The sequence below is a fragment of the Microcaecilia unicolor genome, chromosome 14, assembly GCF_901765095.1.
Source record: "Microcaecilia unicolor chromosome 14, aMicUni1.1, whole genome shotgun sequence".
Classification (NCBI taxonomy): domain Eukaryota; kingdom Metazoa; phylum Chordata; class Amphibia; order Gymnophiona; family Siphonopidae; genus Microcaecilia; species Microcaecilia unicolor.
Window position 1 is genome coordinate 21,414,422 of NC_044044.1, and position 21,526 is coordinate 21,435,947.

At 47.1% G+C, this 21,526-nt stretch overlaps 1 protein-coding gene across 1 annotated transcript; it reads left to right on the forward strand.

Annotated features, from left to right (window-relative positions):
• Positions 1-1,834: 1,834 nt before the first annotated feature.
• LOC115457606 (calpain-5-like) lies at positions 1,835-20,061 on the forward strand. Its single transcript, XM_030187087.1, has 12 exons — positions 1,835-2,132; positions 3,470-3,601; positions 6,287-6,495; positions 6,644-6,836; positions 6,981-7,174; positions 8,908-8,985; positions 13,321-13,516; positions 14,361-14,483; positions 14,571-14,767; positions 16,069-16,190; positions 16,296-16,432; positions 19,490-20,061. Exons 1-12 carry the CDS (start codon positions 1,968-1,970, stop codon positions 19,658-19,660), a joined length of 1,917 nt encoding a protein of 638 aa, XP_030042947.1. The 5' UTR covers positions 1,835-1,967; the 3' UTR covers positions 19,661-20,061.
• Positions 20,062-21,526: the final 1,465 nt, after the last annotated feature.

Here is a 21,526-nt window from a genome sequence, read left to right on the forward strand (position 1 = left end):
ACTGTTTGTGGCATGCGCAGAGCAGCTAACATAACGCTTGGCTGCTCTGCGCATGATTTGGGGGCCAATTAACGATGTGTATTGTGATTCTTTGATACATTGTACGTTTCACTACCGATCTCAGCATGTGTGACTTTTTTTTTTTGGTGCATTTTTCGTTATTTTAAAATCGTTAGGGACTTTAACGATTTAGATTTTTTTACGTTTGGTTGCTGCATCTGCCTCTAATTGCTCATCTCCATTCTGTTTTCGTTAGCTGCTGGCTTCCTCGGTAAAAGCCCTTTGATGCATGCAACGGATCAAATTTTCCTCGTTGGAGGGTCATTAAAGGCTCATTTAGCTTTAGTGCATCTGCCTCTAAATCTTAAAAAAGGGGAAAAACAAAAGACCTGCTCTAATGGTTCTGTCTCTCCAGTGAGGTTTACCCCTTTCCCCTGCTAAACACACAGAAAAGTGCAAGGGTGAAGCTAATTTCAGTAAAGCGGTGAACGCGGGTGTGGGTGTTTTGATCTGGACATGGTGTTCTTATGTAATGGCATTCCAGCAGTGATGTCTCCCGGTTAATCTACCTTGTTTCCCTCAGAGCCTGTAATGGATTTCGCTGAACACACATTAAAGTAGCCAGCTGTCGTAGTTGGCTAGGTCTGAACAGTGAAAGCATATTTTCCCCTGTGGACGTAGGGATGCTTCAGCATTTCAATGTTATGGGCATAACGCTGCAGGACTCCTTCAGCACTGCGGACTGTATCTACTCTGTTTATTCCAGGGTCAATAAGAGCCTTGGGCGGAATAGGTACGTCAAGCTCCATCTCTGACCGACTTCAAATCTAAGCTAAAAGCCCACCTTTTTGATGCTGCTTTTAACTCCTAACCCTTATTCACTTGTTCAGAACCCTTATTTTATCATCCTCACTTTAATATTCCCTTATCTCGTTTGTCCTGTTTGGCTGTCCTAATTAGGTTGTAAGCTCTGTCGAGCAGGGACTGTCTCCATGTTCAAGTGTACAGCGCTGCGTACGTCTAGTAGCACTATAGAAATGATAAGTAGTAGTAGTAGTCTTTGGGATTCTGCACAGAATCTTGCTACTGTGGGATTCCGGAATCTTCATACTGTTTGGGATTCCACACAGAATCTTGCTACTGTGGGATTCCGGAATCTTGCTACTCTTTGGGATTCTGCTTGGAATCTTGCTACTCTTTGTCCTTATCCCTTACTTGTCCTGTTTGTCTGTCCTAATTAGATTGTAAGCTCTGTCGAGCAGGGACTGTCTCTTCATGTTCAAGTGTACAGCGCTGCGTACATCTAGTAGCACTTTGTGGACAACTAGGGTAAGGTCTCTAGGCACCTGTTTCCCCGCAGAAAGGGTCCTAAACATCTACTTCCTGGGGATCCTTGGGCAGTCTGAACTGTGCAGGCAGAGATGGCGCTGCTCCAGATTAGGGAGGGGACCTGGCTTCTCTGGGTAGTTATTAACTCCACAATGAGCTGGATTAACCTGTTCAGTTACATTCACTAATAAGACAGGGATACTGGGAGTGGGGGGGGGGGGGGGGGGGGAGGTGGTGGTGAAAAAGACCGGAAAACTAGACTGTGGGAAGATCCAGGGTATTTCTCACCTTTCTGTCCAAATGTGTGTGCATTTGGGAATTTGTTCAGCACTGCCTTTTGGAGCCTAGCTGACCGATAAATGATTTTATCTGGAGTTTGAGCTAGGCTGGGGGGGCCCCTCCCTGCAAAGATGGGCGTTGCAAGCCATGAGACACACACCTAAGATCTTTACACACAAACAGCAAGTGGGAGTTGGAGCAGCTGGAGCCAACAGAATCTGTCCAGAGAAACATCTCACGCTAAGCCAGAAGAGGAAAGATCTGCTGGTCCATAGGAGGAGGGGAGGGGGATTACCTGTGGGTTTATAGGCTGTGGGGGGAGGTCTCTCCAGGGCTGGGTGTGGAAGCTGTGTTGAAAGATGCCGCAGTCTGTGGTGTATTATCAGAACCAGAATTACGGGAAGCTGAAGAAAGCCTGCCTGCAAAGCCACAAGCTCTTTGAGGACCCCCAATTCCCTGCAACCAGTGAATCCATTTTTTACCAGCGCAGCCCCCCTGTAGGCACTGTCTGGAAACGACCAAAGGTAAAAAAAAAACTTCCTCCTGCCCCTGCCCCACCTATTCCCATCCCAGGGTACAGCTGTGCTCCCCCCCCCCCCCCCCCCCATTCTTCAGTTCCTCTTACCTCCCCCATTCTAGGTTACAGCTGTGCTCCCCCCATTCTTCAGTTCCTCTTAGCTCCCCCCATTCCAGGGTACAGCTGTGCTCCCCCCCCCCATTCTTCAGTACCTGTTACCTCCCTCATTCCAGGGTACAGCTGTGCCCCCCATTCTTCAGTTCCTCTTACCTCCCCCCCATTCCAGGGTACAGCTGTGCTTCAGTTCCTCTTACCTCCCCCCCCATTCCAGGGTACAGCTGTGCTCCCCCCATTCTTCAGTTCCTCTTACCTCCCCCATTCCAGGGTACAGCTGTGCCCCCCCCCCCCCCCCCCGTTCTTGTGCCAGTTCCTCTTGTCCTCTCCCCATCTCATTCCAGGGTACATCTGTGCTCCCCCTATTCTTCAGTTCCTCTTACCTCTCCCCATTCCAGGTTACAGCTGTGTTCCCCCCATTCTTCAGTTCCTCTTACCTCTCCCCATTCCAGGGTACAGCAGTGCTCCCCCCCCCCCATTCTTCAGTTTCTCTTACCTCCCCCCATTCCAGGGTACAGCTGTGCCCCCCATTCTTCAGTTCCTCTTGCCTTCCCCCCATTCCATGGTACAGCTGTGCCCCCCCCCCATTCATGCGCCAGTTCCTCCTGCCCTCTCCCCATCTCATCCCAGGGTACAGCTGTGCTCCCCTCATTCTTCATTTCCTCTTACCTCCCCCCATTCCACAGTAGTGTGCTCTCCCTCATTCTTCAGTTCCTTACCTCCCCCCATTCCATGGTACAGCTGTGCTCCCCCCATTCTTCAGTTTCTCTTACCTCCCCCCATTCCAGCTTACAGCTGTGCTCCCCCCCATTTTTGTGCCAGTTCTTCCTGCCCCCATTCCCATACAGCTGTGTCCCCCACCCCTTATTGTGCCAGTTCCTTCTACGCATCCACCCCACCCTGGCTCATCACAGGGCACAGTTATACTTCCCACATTCTTCTGTTAGCTTCTCTTGCCCCCCCCCCTCTTATTCCCATCCCAGAGTACAGCTGTGCTCCCCTCAATTCTTGTACTAGTTCCTCTCCCCCCCCCCATTTCCAGCCCAGAGTACAGCTGTGTTCTCCCACTTGTGCCAGTTCCTCCTGTGTGCCCACCCCTCAGTCTCAACCCAAGGCACAGTTATGCTCCCCGCATTCTTGTTCCATTTCCTCCTGCCCCTCCCCTTTTTATTCCCATCTCAAGCCTCTGAGCTATGCTCCCTCATTCTTTCTTCACCCATCTCTTTGCAGGAGATTTGCTCCAATCCGCAGCTGTTCGTTGATGGTATCAGCTCCCGGGACCTGCATCAGGGGAGCCTGGGGAACTGCTGGCTTGTGGCTGCTGCCTCATGCTTAGCTACTGAGCCCTCAGTATGGAAGAAGGTGTGTACTATCCTTGATCCAGACTCCCTCCTCCTTATCTCTAGTCTCTGTTTCTCTCACCTCTCATCTCTTAAACTCCATCTACTATCTCTCCTCTTCTTCTCCATCTCTGACTCCAGAGAGACTGGCCTGTCTCCTCTTCTTTCTCCCACCCATTAAACCATCCCTATCTTATAAAGTTGATACAGTTTACATGGGGAAAGCCACTGGTGGTAAATTGCATAGGATGTAGCTACTTTTGGGGGGATTCTGCCAGGTGCTTGTGACCTGGATTGGCCACTGTTGGAAACAGGATACTGGGCTTGATGGACCTTTGGTCTAACCCAGTCTGCCAGTTCTCAATTTAGTTCATTCATTCATTCATAGAAATCAACCACCTTTGTGAGTGGATTCACCCAAGGTGGTTTACAACAGATGTAGTTTGACATAGGCGATTTACGTTACAGTAATAGTTGCCATGGCCATTAAAAGTTTGGATGAAGAGCCAGGCATTCTCCTGCTTCCTGAATTTGAGGTACTCTTGAGATAGGCATAGCCCCCTGGCAGTGAGTTCTACAGTAGGAGAGCTACTCCTGCGAACATTCACTGATGAGTGTCACAAAAGGAATCCTGTTTAGAAGAAATGGATCCACGGAATCTTAGCGGAGATTGGGTGGCGACGCTGGTAATTGGGAAGCAAAACTGGTGCTGGGCAGACTTCTACGGTCTACGCCCTCTTCGTGACTGAATAGATACGAATGGGCTGGAGTGTAAATTTTAAGGGGTTTTGACATTAGCTTCAGAACTTAGTACAAGAACAGTGCTGGGCAGACTTCTACAGTCTGTGCCCTGAGAATGACAAGGACAAATCAAACTCAGGTATACATATAAAGTATCACATACCATGTAAAATGAGTTTATCTTGTTGGGCAGACTGGATGGACCGTACAGATCTTTATCTGCCGTCATTTACTATGTTGTTATGTTACTATATCACATGGTTTGGATGAGGTTACAGTTAGGGAAGTTCCTTGGGAAGACCTTAGAGGCCTTAAAGATGGCTCCAGAAAAAGGAGGACGGATTGAGCCAATGGAAAGCAATGGAAGTAAAACCCGGCTGGCTCAATCCGTCCTCCTTTTTCTGGAGCCATATGGTAACCCTATGTAGGGCGTTATTGTTTAGGTACTCTGGTCCATTTCCTCTGACAGTCTAGAAGACCAGAAAAAATAATTTTAAATTTGGCCCCGTAGGATACTAGTAGTCGGTACAGTTTTTGCAGGAAGGGTGTGGTGTCATTGTGCTTACAACCCTCTGTCAGTCGTGCTGCATCATTCTGAATTAATTGGATCCGGTGCAAACTCTTTGTGGTCAGACCAATGTTCAGGGTGTTACTGCCTGGACAACCCGTAACTGGACTCTTCTCGATATGAAGGGAAGGACTGCAGAGCTGCTGTGGGTGATGAAAGCATTTTTAAAGGTTGCTCGAATTTGTGGGATCAGAGATTCCTGAGCTGTGATTTGAGGAGAGTTTCAAAGCTCTCAAAAGGAATTTTGATGTCAGGTACCTGTCTGCTTCTGTTAGGAATGTGCCAAGTCTCTGTTTTTCTTGGGTTCAGACTGATCTGTGTTGTGTTTTGCCCGTTCTGGAGTTGCTGGTTTCCAGGCAGTCAATTTTCTCAAAGCTGCGGGTAAATCTGGTTCAATGGATATGAGTAGCTGAACATCATTGGTATTCACAGTGGCGTACAGAGGGTGGGGGTGATGGGGGCGGTCCCCCCCCAGGTGCACGCTGCAGGGGAGGCGCAGGGAGCAACTCCCTCTGCTGTTACTTCCTGTTCTGGGGCAGAGGGAGCAGGGAACTGGTGAAGCAGACTGCTGTGCGGCTGCTTCCAGCACCCCATCAGGTAAGAAGAATGTACCCAGGAGGGGGGAGACGGTGATGCGCCGGGGGGGGGGGGGGATGGACGACGCTGCACCTGGGGGAGGGGGGTGCGCAGCACCACCCCGGGTGGCAGCTAACCAAGGAATGCCACTGGGTATTCAAAAGAACATATTATTATAAGGCGTGACACCCTCTGCTGCAGTCCTGACACAGCTAGACAGTGTCTACCTTAATATGACATTTCTTTTTCTGCTAATCTTTATCTATTCCCTCTTCTTTTCTTTTCCTGTTTTCTATTGAACAAAAAATGGCATTCATTTCAAAAGTGTTTAAACCACCTTGTCATGTTGGTAGGAAGGGTGGTATATTATGTACAACTAGTAAGAAATGCCCGTTTCTGGAAAAAATGAAACGGGCGCTAGCAGGGGAAACCCCCCCCCCCACCCGTCCTCCCTCCCGAGTTGCAGACACCCCCTCCGTGCCTCCGTTCCAAGTTGCACACCTCTCCTCTTCCTCCGTTCGTCCCTCAGTGACGTGGTTGCGAGGGCCGCCCCGCCCTCAACGTCATCGTGTTTCGACGCGAGGGCCGCCCCGCCCTCAACATCATCGCGTTTTGACGCGAGGGCGGAGCTACAGTGACTGGAGCCTGCAGGCCAAACCGGATATCTCGGGCGCCTCAAGTTTCCGGCTTGAAGCTTCAAAGTGCCTTTTATATATATAGATAACTATACAAAACATAAATCAGTGTGATGCCTATGATTCATATTGCTTCTGTGCATTGTTTATGTTCTGTATAATACTTGAGAGGGATTTCTCGTTTCAGGTGATCCCCAATCACAAGGAACAGGACTGGGACTCCCGACACCCAGAGAAGTACGCCGGCATCTTTCACTTCTGTTTCTGGAGGTTTGGCTGTTGGGTAGACGTCACTATTGATGATCGGCTGCCCACTGTGAACGGTCAACTGATCTTCTGTCGCTCCACTGATGTCAATGAGTTCTGGTGCGCCTTGCTGGAGAAGGCATATGCCAAGTAAGGGGTGAAAGGTCCAGAGCTCTTGGAGCTCACACATGCCCATCTTTTTTGGGGGTTGAAGGAGGGAAGGCAAATCTCCGTAGTGGAGGAACAGCATATTTAGCCTTGCAGTCTATTAGTTTTTCGTTGCCTTCCCTCACCTCAGGCTCAATGGCTGCTATGAGACCCTGGAGGGTGGGAACACGGCCGAGGCACTTGTGGACTTCACTGGAGGGATATCGGAGCCCATCTGCCTGGAGGAGGAGAATGTCAGTGAAGACCTGGAGAAGAAAAAGAAACTCTTCAAGTCTTTGACAAAGGCCCATTCCAGGGCTTCACTCATCAGCTGCTCCATTCGGGTAAACCTGGGGTTATTAATCCATATTGGTAACTTTGGGGAGCATTTATCTGCCTGATTATCACAGGGGGACTTATCTGTTTTTCAAAATGGCTGCCCAACTGTCTTCTTCCAATGTTGTCTTTTTGATTCTTGCTTCGCTCAGCCTGCCCCAGGGGAGGAGATGGAGTCACAGATGTCCTGTGGACTGGTGAAGGGACATGCATATGGCGTTACAGACATAAAGCGGATCCAGCTCGGGACAGGGCTGCTCGCCTTCTTCCAGGCCAGAAAGCTCTATATGATCCGAATGCGTAATCCCTGGGGTTCCACTGAGTGGTGTGGAGCCTGGAGTGACAGGTAACGTCTTTGACCACTAACTGGGCGCTTTTTAAAATTTTACTTCTGGACTGGTAGTTTACACTGTTTTCTTTGGGCCACAAGGTTTTCATCTAATTTTATCTGCCGTCATCTACTGTATATGTTATATCCCCTTAACGTTTACATAGCCCCATCAATGCAATCATAGTCCTTAGTCAGGGGCCAGAACCTTGAGATCAACCACATAGGTAGCACTTCTGTCAGAACACTTGCCCCCAGATTCTACATATGACGCTCAAAACATGAGCGTGCAAATTTGGGCTTGCGTCCAATTTGCATGCACAATTTAATCAGTAACGAGCCAATTACCGCCGATAATTGGGTGCTCACAATCGATTATATTGGTACTAATTAGCAACGATTTGGATTTGCATCTTGCGAACCACTTTTCTATAAAGATGCGAGTATAAATCTTTTAGCACACAACTGAAAAGGGGATATGGGCAGACCAGGGGCATTCACTATAGGTGCACGCACTATCGTAGAATTCGCGGGATCTGCATGAGCATTTGCACCAGGATTCAGTTGGTGTAAATCCTCATGCCCAAGGTTGAGTGGCGCCCGACTCGGAATCCTGTTTATAGAATAGTGCTCGGTGCGTATTTTTTTGGGCACCCAAATTTGGACACCATTTATTGAATCTTAATGTATGTTAAGGGCTCTTATAGAATACTAGTGGAAGCCGGCATTGGTGAGCCATACGTGGGTACACACATGTACACCGGGTCTATGGCTAGTGTAAATTCATGCACCTGAATGCAGCATTTCTACACGTAACTTAGTGTTCAGGAAGTAGCCCAGATAAATGCCGGCCCCACCTATGACATGCCCTTAACAGTTATGTGCCAAACCATTTTAGTACATAGTTGTAGAATAGTGCAGTGGCATGTATGCCAGGGGCGTAGCTAGGTGGGGGCATGGGCCCCCGCAGATTTAGCACTGGCCCCCCTGCTTTCACCCCCCCCCCCCCACCGCTGACCCTCCCCTTCCACATTCGACCCCCTGCCACCGCCGCCAACCCTCCCCCGCCGCAGTCAGGTACCTTTGCTGGTGGGGGTCCCCAAACCCCGCCAGCCGAAGTCCTCTTCAGCGCGGCGCGTTGCTGATCTGGATTCTGTTTCTGACGTGAGTCCTGATGTCCTGCGCATAGGAATGTGCAGGATGTCAGGACTCGCGTCAAAAACAGAATCCAGATCAGCAACGCGCCAGGCTCGGAGACCGGCGCTGAAGGAGACTTCAGCTGGCCAGCAAAGGTACCTGGCGGTGGCGGGGGATGGTTGGCGGGGGGGGGGGGGGCATCGGCGGCGCTGGGAGGGGGCTAAAATGTGCCTCCTCACCTCGGGATCTGGACCCCCCTCCCGCCGAAGTCTGGCTACGCCCCTGGTGCATGCGTTGAAGGTGCATCCTATCAGTTGATTACTATTAATGGTGCCGTGCTGCATTTCCATCCTTTCTGTCCTTCATACGCAGTCCTGCAACTCTCCCTTCCCAGCCCCGCAAAGCTCTTGCAATTCCCTCCCTCCCCTGCTCCCCGTGCCTTAAAATCTCCTCCAGTCTTCGCCCGGGCAGCACCAGCAGCACTCATAGGCTGCTTATGGGCTTGCACCAGAGCTTTCTTTCTGAACTGTCCTGCCACACAGGTATTAAGCTGACTAATGAAGAAGAGCATAATGGTAGCCAATCATTGACATCTCTAAAATGGTCTTTTGCAGGTCTGAAGAATGGAAGAAGGTCAGTCGTAGTGAGAGGGAGAAAATGGGAGTCACTGTGAGAGACGACGGAGAGTTTTGGTAAATTCGCCACCGGAGGTGCTGGTGGTCGTCATGCTCATAATTATTATTCTCTTCCAAATTGTGAACTCGTTTACCCATTGTCTTCAAATGTTACGTTCTAATTGTTATAAAAAGGGCAATTCTATAACAGGGTGACCACATTTATGCATCACTTGAGCGGTACATTTATTTATTTACTGCATTTGTATCCCACATTTTCCCACCTATTTGCAGGCTCAATGTGGCTTACATCGTTCCGTCATGGCGATCGCCATTCCGGAGTGAGAGATACAAGTGGTATTACATAAAGATCACGAATGACATAGTAGATTAAGCAATCAGGTATAAAGAGTTCATGTTCGGAAGAAGAGATAAAGTGGTATTACAATAAAAGTTCGTAAGATGGATCGTTGCGGTATGCCTTGATGAGGACATAGTAGATTCATATTCGGAATGGGAGGTAAAGCGGTATTGCGTAAATGTACAGAATACTATCGTTTTTGTGACCAAGTGACAGAACACACCCAAGTGCCGTGCAGTAAGCACATATAAGTGCCTTGGGGGGGGGGGGGGGACGGGGGTAAATTCTATAAATGGCGCCTACAAAATTGGTACCAAAAAAACCCCACGATAAAGCAGTATTCTATAAGCTGCGCCTAAAATTCAGTGTGGTTTAAAGAATACACGCTTAAGTGGAAAGGTACACTTATTTTTAAAGCGCAAATAACCATGCCTAAATTTACATGCGGAGCACCATTATTCTGTAATTACGCACGTAACTCAAAATCGCTCCTCTGTTTCGCTCCAAAACGCCCATGACCCTCCCAGTTCCACTCCCTCTCTTTTGGAATGTGTGTAAATTTTAACTGTATGCACATTGGTTCCAATTAAATCTAATTAGTGCCAATAATTGCTTCTTAAAATGCCAATTGGCATTAATTGGCTTGTTCAATTAAATTACACACACAAATTGGGAACACGCCATAATTTGTGCACGCGATTTCTGGAGACCTTAACAAAATCAGGGTGATAGTGTGTAAAAGTACAGGAAGTGTTCGAATGGCGGAGCATGGGAGGGGCATGGGCGGAGTTGTCACTTATACACTCACCTTACAGAATACAGTAAGTTATGTGCCGTCTTGACGCATTTGGGTTCCCACAATTCCACCAGGTCTATGGCTGGTGTAACTGTGGGTGCCTAAATGTAAGACGTACCAAAATTGGGTTACCCTAGTATTCTGTAATGGAATCTACAGAAAAGGATCTCATTGCACGGCAGCGGGGCATCTAAATAGAGGCAGCCATTTATAGAATTGCTTTCTAAGCGTTCATCATAATAGCGGAAGTGAAAATGGTGCTGATAGTAAGACAGGAGCACGGCTCGGAATACAGAAGTTGGGTACAGAAGCTGTTATGATAGTAATGGAGGAGAACTGAGATTCATACTGACTACAATCTGTAAGAGTATTGAGGCTGATGTTACTGATAGTAGTGGCAGTAATGTATAAGCACCAAGGTCGATGTTGATGTAGAAGTACTGAGACTGACGATACTACTGGCAGTAATGTAGAAGCACCAAGATCAATGTCGGTCATGGTGGCACTTTAGAAGTATTGAGGTTGACGATACTACTGGCAGTAATGTAGAAGCACCAAGGTCGATGTTGATGTAGAAGTATTGAGGTTGACGATACTACTGGCAGTAATGTAGAAGCACCAAGGTCGATGTTGATGTAGAAGTATTGAGGTTGACGATTCTACTGGCAGTAATGTAGAAGCACCAAGGTCGATGTTGATGTAGAAGTATTGAGGTTGACGATACTACTGGCAGTAATGTAGAAGCACCAAGGTCAATGTCGGTCATGGTGGCACTTTAGAAGTATTGAGGTTGACGATACTTCTGGCAGTAATGTATAAGCACCAAGGTTGATGTTGATGTAGAAGTACTGAGACTGATGATACTACTGGCAGTGATGTAGAAGCACCGAGGTCCATGTCGGTCATGGTGGCACTGTAGAAGTATTGAGGTTGACGATACTTCTGGCAGTAATGTAGACTGGTACAGGTGGTTGACTGATCATCACCAGATAGTCTCCAAGAATTGTTGGGATATCCGTTCTCCTGACGACGCTTTATAGCGAAACATGCAGGCATGATGAGAACGAGAAGCCAGGGCTATGGGAGTACTGCACGAGCAAAGATATAAGAAAAAAGAAAAAAAAGAAGAGGCAGCTATCCAGAATACTAGTGCATCCGACATCTTTAGTGGATTGCTATGGGCATCAATAAGATAAGTAATTCATTTGGAAGAAGTAAACCTGAGGGTGAGATTACATCATAGATAAGGAGGCACATACAGGAAGGAAGGGACCTGTAGTGCGATGATGGATGGGGACTAGTGCGCTGGCATAAGCTGTTCATTGGCTTAAAGATAAGCACTGAGCACTATTATATCATATTATAACACACAAGGGAATAGTGGTAAATCATAGGGATTACATTTTTAGGTTTCTAGAAAATTGAGGAGTATCTATATATGAGGAGAAACTGAACGATTTTACATCCCCAGAAGTATCTGTATTAAGTAATGTAGAAGCACCAAGGCCGATGTTTGTCGTGGTGGCAGTGTGGAAGCGTTGAGGCTGACAATACTACTGGTAGTAATGTAGGCCCCCTGGCACTAACGTTGATGTTCAGGATGCGCATTTGTTTGAAATGATATTTCTCATGTCATTCCATGGCGTTTTAAATGTATTTATTAGGATTTATTTACCGCCGTTTTGAAACCTGGAAACAACAGGAAACTAACCCAAATTGGGGTTTTTTTTCTCTATCGTTAATGGTGTGCACTATTGTTCAATGAACTGACCGCTGAAGAATAGTCCACACTATTGCACAGTAAGGGACGTGATATGTGATATTGCCCTGGACCAAACAACCAAAACACAAAATTCCATAAACAACACAAGAGACTAAACAAAATGAAAAAAATGTTGGCCTACACAACCCTAGTTGATACAGATCATAACTTAGGAGTGTTGAGGTTGATGAGTGGTAAGGCTGATGATATAACTAATAGTAACGTAGAAGCCTTGAGGTGATTAATAGTGATATTTATCAACTCTTGTTTCTCTGCAGGTTATCCCCCCATGTCATTTAGGGTTGTAAATTTAGGGGCCCCGATAGTCAAATGGAATTATATGTTTACTGGCAGCTGGTGACCATATAATAATAACTCTACTATCTGGAGATTTTCAGCCCCAAATCCCTCTAACTGGCCCAATACTATTCATATAATCAAGTGGTGATATTTCACCACTATCCAGATAAGCTATACATTTAGTTTAGGCCTGATGGATAGCATTGGCACTTACTGCATTACAGTATACTCAGTGTTGCAGACTACATAGTAACATAGTAACATAGTAGATGACGGCAGAAAAAGACCTGCACGGTCCATCCAGTCTGCCCAACAAGATAACTCATATTTGCTGCTTTTTGTGTATACCCTACTTTGATTTGTACCTATGCTCTTCAGGGCACAGACCGTATAAGTCTGCCCCGCACTATCCCCGCCTCCCAACCACCAGCCCCACCTCCCAACCACCGGCTCTGGCACAGACCGTATAAGTCTGCCCTGCACTATCCCCGCCTCCCAACCACCAGCCCCACCTCCCAACCACCGGCTCTGGCACAGACCGTACAAGTCTGCCCAGCCCTATCCCCGCCTCCCAACCACCAGCCCCGCTTCCCACCACCGGCTCTGGCACAGACCGTATAAGTCTGCCCAGCCCTATCCCCGCCTCCCAACCACCAGACTGTTCAGGTAGCGGTGCTGAATATATGTATTATTTTAAATGTGGGTGTGGTCTCCACTGAATATGAAGCCCAGGACTTCCAAAGATCGGGATAGTTCTGGTAATGTAATAGGAGTGAGGCTGAGTATGTTTTGAAGCAAATTGACCAGCTAATTAGTAGCATATCACCAGGATCTGATGGTATTCACCCCAGAGTTCCGCTAGTTAATTGGTTTTAGTTGGTTTTGGGAGGAAGAGAAGTTGTTTGGGTCCCCGTTAACACAAGGGGACTCCATGTGAAATCTGAGTGATGTTACTGAAACATAGATTCCGAGGCACCTAAGTTTTTGGTTTTGGGGTCTCAGAATGTCTAACACCAGCCCTGCAGGAGTACAAAGGCTGCTGATATTACCAGTAGTAATTAGGGAGCACTGAAGTTGATGATGGTGCTGCTGGTGACAATACGCCATCACGCTGTCTTGTATTTGAATTATTGTACATTGCTTTGCTGTATTAATTGAAAGGTTTGTTTCTTTTCTTTGCTCATCCTGGCACAGGATGAGTTTTGATGATTTCTGCCGGTACTTTACCGATCTGGTGGTGTGCCGGAGGATTAACACGAGCCTTCTCAGCATTCACAAGACCTGGGTGGAGGCCTTGCTGTTCAGCGAGTGGAGTCAGAGCCCAGATTCCCTGAAGAACCGCAGCGGAGGCTGCAGTAACAACCGGGAGACTTTCCTGCAGAACCCACAGGTGGGGCCCAGGGCCTCTGACACTGCTCCAGCCTCTTAGGCAACGTCAGAAACATTTCTAACCCTGATTCCTATTCTTCTTTCTGCTCCTCTAGATGTTTCTTTTGAATTTTCCCCTTCCTCTCCTGATTAAGAAACTCCCTTAGCAAATACACAGCTGAGATTCTTATTTACTTTTAAAGTATGCACCTTAGTTCACAAAATCATTCACGGTGAAGCCCCTGCATACATGTCTGATTTAACAGACCTGCCACCCAGAAATGCTAAAAGATCATCCCGAACTTTCCTCAATCTCCACTTCCCCAAGTGCAAAGGCATAAAATACAAAGTACTGCACGCATCAACCTTCTCTTATATGAGCACGCAATTCTGGAACACACTACCATGCAACCTGAAAATGATCTACGAAATAACCGACTTCCGCAAACTATTGAAGACTCACCTCTTTGAGAAAATTTATTGCAAGGATCAAAACACATGAAGTCCATACACACTAAAAGAAATGCATCCATACACTCTCTTCTGAGTTCTCTTCCCCCGTACTTTCACCACACTTAAAACGCTACCTACAGATAAAATTGTTATACCCTAATGTTCTCTTGCTATTGTTCTATCGCCCTATCATTTCCCCATTGTTACATTCCATTGTTCTATTCCCCAAATGATGTTTTGACTTTGACTTTGTCTTCCCACAACTCTTCACAATGTAACCCATAATCGTACTGTAACAAATTGTATTTCCATCATTCACAATGTATTGTAAGCCACACTGAGCCCGCAAATAGGTGGGAAAATGTGGGATACAAATGCAATAAATAAATAAAATACATTTATTGCCTTTTCAGTTCTCCTTTGATATCACCTCCGATCAAGATTCGGCTCTAATCTGTGTCCAACAGGAAGATAGGCGGGCCAACCGTAAATCTGGAACAGGGCAGAATCTGGCCATGGGCTTTGACGTCTTCAAAGTAAGATTCTGAGGTTGGGGGCAAGGGCAGGGGCAGAGGGGTAGCACTTTGCTTAGGGTTGACATGGGGCCTTCTCTTCCGGGGCAGGTGGAAGTCAACAGGAAGTACCGCATGCACGTCCACCAGGGGAAAGTGGCCAGTTCCACCTACATAAACTCCCGGAGCGTCTTCCAGCGGGTGGAGCTGCAGAAAGGGAAATACGTCGTGGTTCCGACCACCTTCGCTCCTGGAGAGACCGGCAACTTCCTGCTCCGGGTCTTCACAGACCGGGGAGCCAAACTGAGGTATATAGCTGAACGCTTATTGTCTCCTCCCCCAGAGCCGCCTCTGCCATGGAGAGACTGTGTTTTTCACACATGGCCTTCCTTTTCAGCCCCTACCGACTTGTGAAATGAGGTCCCACAGTGAGTCTCTAAATTTGGCCCCTCACACATAACAACACAAGCCCTCGCGGTAACGAAGACGCACCAAACACAGCGAAGGTGACTGTTTTTCACAGTGACTCGGCAAAAGCGATCCAGTGAGAAGTCGACCAGACTTGTTTCGAGTTACTGTTTTTATTGGTTTGATTGGGAGAAGTCCTTGTTCCAGTTATTCTTGGACTTGCAATGCTCTGAGATTTCCTCTACCAGTGGCAGTTGAGCAGATTGCAAACATCCTTGGTAGGACTCCTGATGCAGGCCGGAATAGGCCGAAACACGACTCGTGTCGAGTCTCAGATGTTGATGAATAAAGTTCTATCTCTTGTGGAACATCGACCTTTCATTTTTTTGAGTCACCTTCGCAGTGTTTGGTGCGCCCTCACACATAACAACATAGTAAATGACAACAGGTAAATACAAGACAAAGGAGTAGGGGTGGACCAAAAATTCTTCACAGCCGGGTGTCAGTAAAAACATTTATGCCGTGTTTCGACGGTACAACCGTCTGCCTCAGGGGTCTGACACTTATTGTAGAGAATCAAAAAAAAAAAATTGGTGCAGAATAGTACAACTGATGATTGGTAAGCCGCTCAGTGTAATGGAAGTTAGTAGATTTTTTTTTGGCGGGCTTGTTGGCGTCCGACTAACTTCCTTCGGCCATCACCTTATCACATTGTTTTGCCACCTTGAGATTCTCAGACACTGTCACCTCAAGGTCCCTCGCTTGGTTCACGCACATCAGCCTCTTTCCTCTTTTCACCATTCTACACCCAAAATATATTACCCTGCATTTCTTCACATTAAATCTTAATTGGCCCATGGTTCTAATTTTTGTAGATTATGTTTCTTGATGTCGTTTTCCTCGGTTACAAATCTTCATGTCATTCACAAAAAGGCAAACTTTCCTTCTAACTTTTCACCTATATTGCTGACAAAGATAGTGAAAAGAATGGGTCCCAGGACCAATATCTGAGGCACTCCACAACTTCCTCCGTAGCCCTCTCAGGCCACCCCTGCTTTCCTCCCAGGGTGAGGTTTATCCTCCAGGGTTCAGTAGAGTAGGCTGACGATTCTAGCTTGAGGCACAGCAGGGTTTCAATATGTTGACCCAAAAGATTTTTGCCATGTTCTCATCTTTTTCGTCCTTGATGCCTAACCCTCAGGGAGCTGTCCAAGAACCAGCCATCACCTTCCTGCTGGAGCTGCTGCGTGGGAATCCCACAGCTGGTCTCCTCCGTGACACTGCACAGTGCAGTGGGACTCTCGCTTCCTGGCTCCGGGAACGGTAAGGGGGGAAGTGCAGGAAAAGGGAGGGAGGGAGGTGAAGGTCAGCGTGGTGGGGGAGGTCATTCCCGGGTGCCGAATCCTGAGCAGATGTTTTGCATTCCAGAGCCGGATGTCTATGCTGTGATCAAGTGTGAGGGGCAGCAGGTGAGATCAAAGGTGCACAAGGGCACTTCCAAACCTGAGTTTGACCTGCGAGGGATCTTCTATAGGAAGAAGCCCCAAACGCCAGTGAAAATTGAGGTAACTCCTGTACGTTTTCTCTAGACACTGGCTATCAGCCCCAGAGATTATCTGCAATGGTGGTAATGGTGGGAAGTACACTAGATCATAATTTTAGCCCTGCATCAGCATTGGGGTGGGATGGGGGGGTCAAGAATATAACTGAGAAGTGCAATGTTGCACCTAGCCACTAGGTGGTGTGGTTTCCTCAGTGCTGAATATTAGCACTTAACCGGCCAGGTGCTGACTCACCCCCAGAACACCCCCAAAATAGCTAGTTTTGGGTTAGGTGCTAACCATTTTCAGCCACCGGTTAAGTGCCACTGAAAATGAGTGGTTATCCCCAACCAAGCCATTTAACCATCCATTAGCCGTTTCTGGCTGGTTAAATCTCTTTGAATATCAACCCCATGGTTTTTAAAATGTTGGATTATTGTTGTGTAAATATTTTTTTTTGTTTTCTTAGGATGTTTAGTTGAATTTTTTTTTTTTACTTGTTTTATTGTTATGTATTGTAAACTGCATAGAATTTTTGTTTTAAATCAGATTAACGGGATGTTTGTCGACGCGTAGATATATCTATCTAGGGATGATAAGACAGTAAACTCCTGGGGCCTTCTGGTCACTGTACAGTTTTTATCAGATTTGCCATGTTTGCATGTGTATATGTGTGTGTATGTGTAATTAAACTCTGGAAAATCCAAAGTAAGCCATGCAAGGCTAAAGGGTTGAAATAATGTCCCTGGGGTTGGGAGTGATCTCCCTCCCCTGTTGCTGAGCCAGCTGTCTGGTTTATTGTTTAACCAGTTGCTAGACTATTACTTCAGCCTGGGTCTCTGATGTTATGTTGATTTTTTTGGGGGGGTCTGGGTTAAAGGAAAGGGAATGGGGCTTGATATACTTGCCTTTATGTGTTGTTGTTTTTTTTGTAACTACATTCAAAGTGTTTCACATACTATATACAGGTACTTATTTTGTACCTGGGGCAACGGAGGGTTAAGAGTGACTTGCCCAGAGTCACAAGGAGCTGCAGTGGGAATCAAACCCAGTTCCCCAGGATCAGAATCTGCTGCGCTAACCACTAGGCTACTCCTCCACTCATTCCACCAATAAGAGCCAACCTCATCAGTGATGTCACAATGGCTTGATTGCCCGATACACTTCAGGTACTTATTTTGTACCAGGGGCAATGGAGGGTTAAGTGACTTGCCCAGAGTCACAAGGAGCTGCAGTGGGAATTGAACCCAGTTCCCCAGGATCAAAGTCCGCTGCACTAACCACTAGGCTACTCCTCCACTCATTCCACCAATAAGAGCCAACCTCATCAGTGATGTCACAATGGCTTGAATGCCCGATACTTGGCTCACTTCTGATATTGTGATGTCATAAGGGAAAGGAAAATGGGACTTGATACACCGCCTTCCTGAGGCTTTTGCAACTACATTCAAAGCGGTTTACATATATTCAGGTACTTATTTTGTACCGGGGGCAATGGAGGGGTTAAGTGACTTGCCCAGAGTCACAAGGAGCTGCAGTGGGAATCAAACCCAGTTCCCCAGGATCAGAATCTGCTGCGCTAACCACTAGGCTACTCCTCCACTCCAATGGTCTGTGATTAGGGGAAAATATTGCTTTTTCTTACCTCTTGTGTTTGGCCTGCAAACGTTTCCCTGTTTTCCCGGTGCTGCTGCCCAGGAATCATGTCTTGCTGTGCTTTCTTGATTTTGCAGGTGCACTTTCTGCATTCACTGCTCCCTCTAGGGATAAATCATGCTGGCTGAAGGGGAGCCCTGGTGGAAGGGGCACCATGGCATCTCTATGGCACTCCTGACCCCCTTCCCCCAGCTGGCCCCAGTAAACAGCAGATTTGAACCTGAAATGTTCAGCATGAGTCACCAGACAGTTACTGGTCAAGCAGCCAAGCTTCTGTAGCTAGAAACTGCAATACATCCTTGGCAATGTGGACTGGAATACCCGGGCAGACTGGATAGGCCAACTGGCCTTGTCGGTAATGTTATTATATAACAGTATGATGAGATCATATCAGGAGGGTACACATCCTGAGCTTTGTCAGTTTCAATGTGCAGTAAATGAATGCTTGAAATGAACTGATCAGAGCTGTTTCACATCTTGTACTAAAAGTGCTTAAATGACTGTAGTGGAGTCAGACATGTTGCCTCACCCATTCGAGAGAATTACCAATTCATCAGGGTTGGATATGGCCACAATGAGTCTCCAAAATGTGTTGGGTACAGGGCAATGCAAATGAATGGAGAGGGGGTCTCCCTTTCCTTCTAGTCTCCAATGAAAGCTTTAGCTAGTGGGATGGGTGTCAGTTTTGGTGACTGCATATGAGTCCAGTTTGCCATGTGTAATCGCTAACATTTGCTCTTGATGGGCAACAGGGATGTTTCATCAAACAGGGTGGTGGACCATTCAATTTTTGAGGATCATGGTGATCCAGTTCCAGTTTTCCCCTCTGTGTATAGAGACTAGTTGCGAGGATAGTGGTGGGCAGACTTATACGGTCTGTGCCAGAGCCAGTGGTGGGAGATGGGACTGATGGTTGGGAGGCGGGGATAGTGCTGGGCAGACTTAGACGGTCTATGCCCTGAAAAAGACAGGTACAAATCAAGGTAAGGTATACACATATGAGATTATCTTGTTGGGCAGACTGGATGGACCGTGCAGGTCTTTTTCTGCCGTCATCTACTATGTATATGTTATGTTGCCAAAGAATGTAGTAAAAGCAGTTAGCTTAGCGGGGTTTAAAAAAGGTTTGGCTAGCTTCCTAAAAGAAAAGGCCATAAGCCATTATTAAAATGGACTTGGGAAAATCCACTGCTTATTTCTAGGATAAGCAGCATAAAATGTATTATTGTTTTGGGATCTTGCCCCAGGTACTTGTAACCTGGATTGGCCACTGTTGGAAACACACACACACACACACACCTGATTAGACATCTGTGGTTTGCTGGTCAATGCTGGAGGTCTCGAGGTCTGTTGTCCATTGGTCGCTGTTGACAGGAGGGGATTTTTCTGAGTTTCTCTCTGATCGTCCGCTGTTTCTGACTCCAGGTCTGGGTGAAAGGTTGGCGAGACACTCTCCTGGGACACGTAACATTTCCAGCTGCTGCTGGGGACATGGGGAAGAATGAAGTCCTTCGCTTACAAAGCCCACGTCAGGGAGTGACGTCAGGATCTCTCCTCATTGAAATCTCATCTAGCACCGATCTTTCTGCCCTCTAAAGGAGTCTCCACACTTCCTGCGGCTGTAGCTCCACTGTGATCTGCAACCTTCTTGAACCTCAATATTATGACTGTACCCCATACTCCCAGAATCTGGAAGGAATGGGTCTGCCTGTCTACATTATCAGAGCTGCACTTTTGCACCCAGTACTGGAGTTATACTTCCCAGGAGTTTGGTGCTGCGATGACCCTAGAAAACTGGAAACCTGTCTTGTACCAGGACCCCTTCTGCTTGGGTCATCAAAGAGGGCTTGTTCTGATCGACTTGGTATTCGACATGTATTGGAATCTAGCTGCATTGGAAATGAAATAGTTAATTGTTGTGCGTGATTTCAATGGTGATAATAAAGGGGAAGTCCTGGATTCTGTTTCTGATATATATATATATTATGTATATATGTAGTAAATAAATGGATAAGATGCTCCTATGCCTCTTTCTGTGTTTGGCTTTCTCCCTCGTGGATTTAATACATCTATTTTGGGCCTGATCACTTGTACATGTGATGCCAATGTCATGCATAAAAAGGGAGGTGGGGAGGGGGAAGCAGTTTTCAAACACTGCAGGGAGCTTTTTCAGATCCCTGGTGCAGACCTTGCATGCAAATTTTCAAAGGAAAATGCCACGCAATGTTTTTATTGGAAGTTTGAGGCTGGACAGCAGCGTGGGAGGAGGGAGATTTCAAGGTGACATCCCCACCTGTGATTTACTATTCCAGCACTAATCCTGCTCCTTATGTTCACAGTGTTGTGAAATAGATTACATCCTTCCAGCCACAGAAGGGCAGTGTTCAGCCCATGGAAATTACCCAGGGAACGACTTCATTACGTGAGCAAATTTTTTTTTTTGTTACATTTGTACCCCGCGCTTTCCCACTCATGGCAGGCTCAATGCGGCTTACATGGGGCAATGGAGGGTTAAGTGACTTGCCCAGAGTCACAAGGAGCTGCCTGTGCCTGAAGTGGGAATCAAACTCAGTTCCTCAGGACCAAAGTCCACCACCCTAACCACTAGGCCACTCCTCCACTGTTGCTACTATTTGAGATTCTACATGGAATGTTGCTATTCCACTAGAAGTCGGCCCTTGCAGATCAGCAATGTGGCCGCGCAGGCTTCTGCTTCTGTGAGTCTGACGTCCTGCACGTACGTGCAGGACGTCAGACTCACAGAAACAGAAGCCTGCGCAGCCTTCTACATGGAATGTTGCTAGTGGAATAGCAACATTCCATGTAGAATCTCCAATAGTAGCAACATTCCATGTAGAATCTCCAATAGTATCTATTTTATTTTTGTTACATTTGTACCCTGCGCTTTCCCACTCATGGCAGGCTCAATGCGGCTTACATGGGGCAATGGAGGGTTAAGTGACTTGCCCAGAGTCACAAGGAGCTGCCTGTGCCTGAAGTGGGAATCAAACTCAGTTCCTCAGGACCAAAGTCCACCACCCTAACCACTAGGCCACTTCTCCACTCCAAATTCCTCTGAAAATGGCCTACAACGTGGTTAAATGACAAAAAAAAAATACAGAGTGCATAACAGAAATAATAAAGTTAATTCTGTGTGGTCTTTGGTCAGATGAAGTCTCATGCCTGGGGGCATGATCCCACGTATTCTGCTGCCGATTCTCCTGTTTCCCCCAAGGATTAGACATAGTTTTTCCTGCTCATTCTCAGGGCCAACAAAAGGGAATTAGGTGACCCGGACAGAACTTTCAATCCTGCGCCCTCCCTCAGGGGTCCTTTTACTAAGGTGCGCTGAAAAATGGCTTGCGGTAGTGTAGGCATTCACTGTCCAGCTCTATACAGCCTCTTCCTCCCCATCTTTATCTCTCCCTCCCAGCTCTGCACAGCCTCTTCCTCCCCATCTCT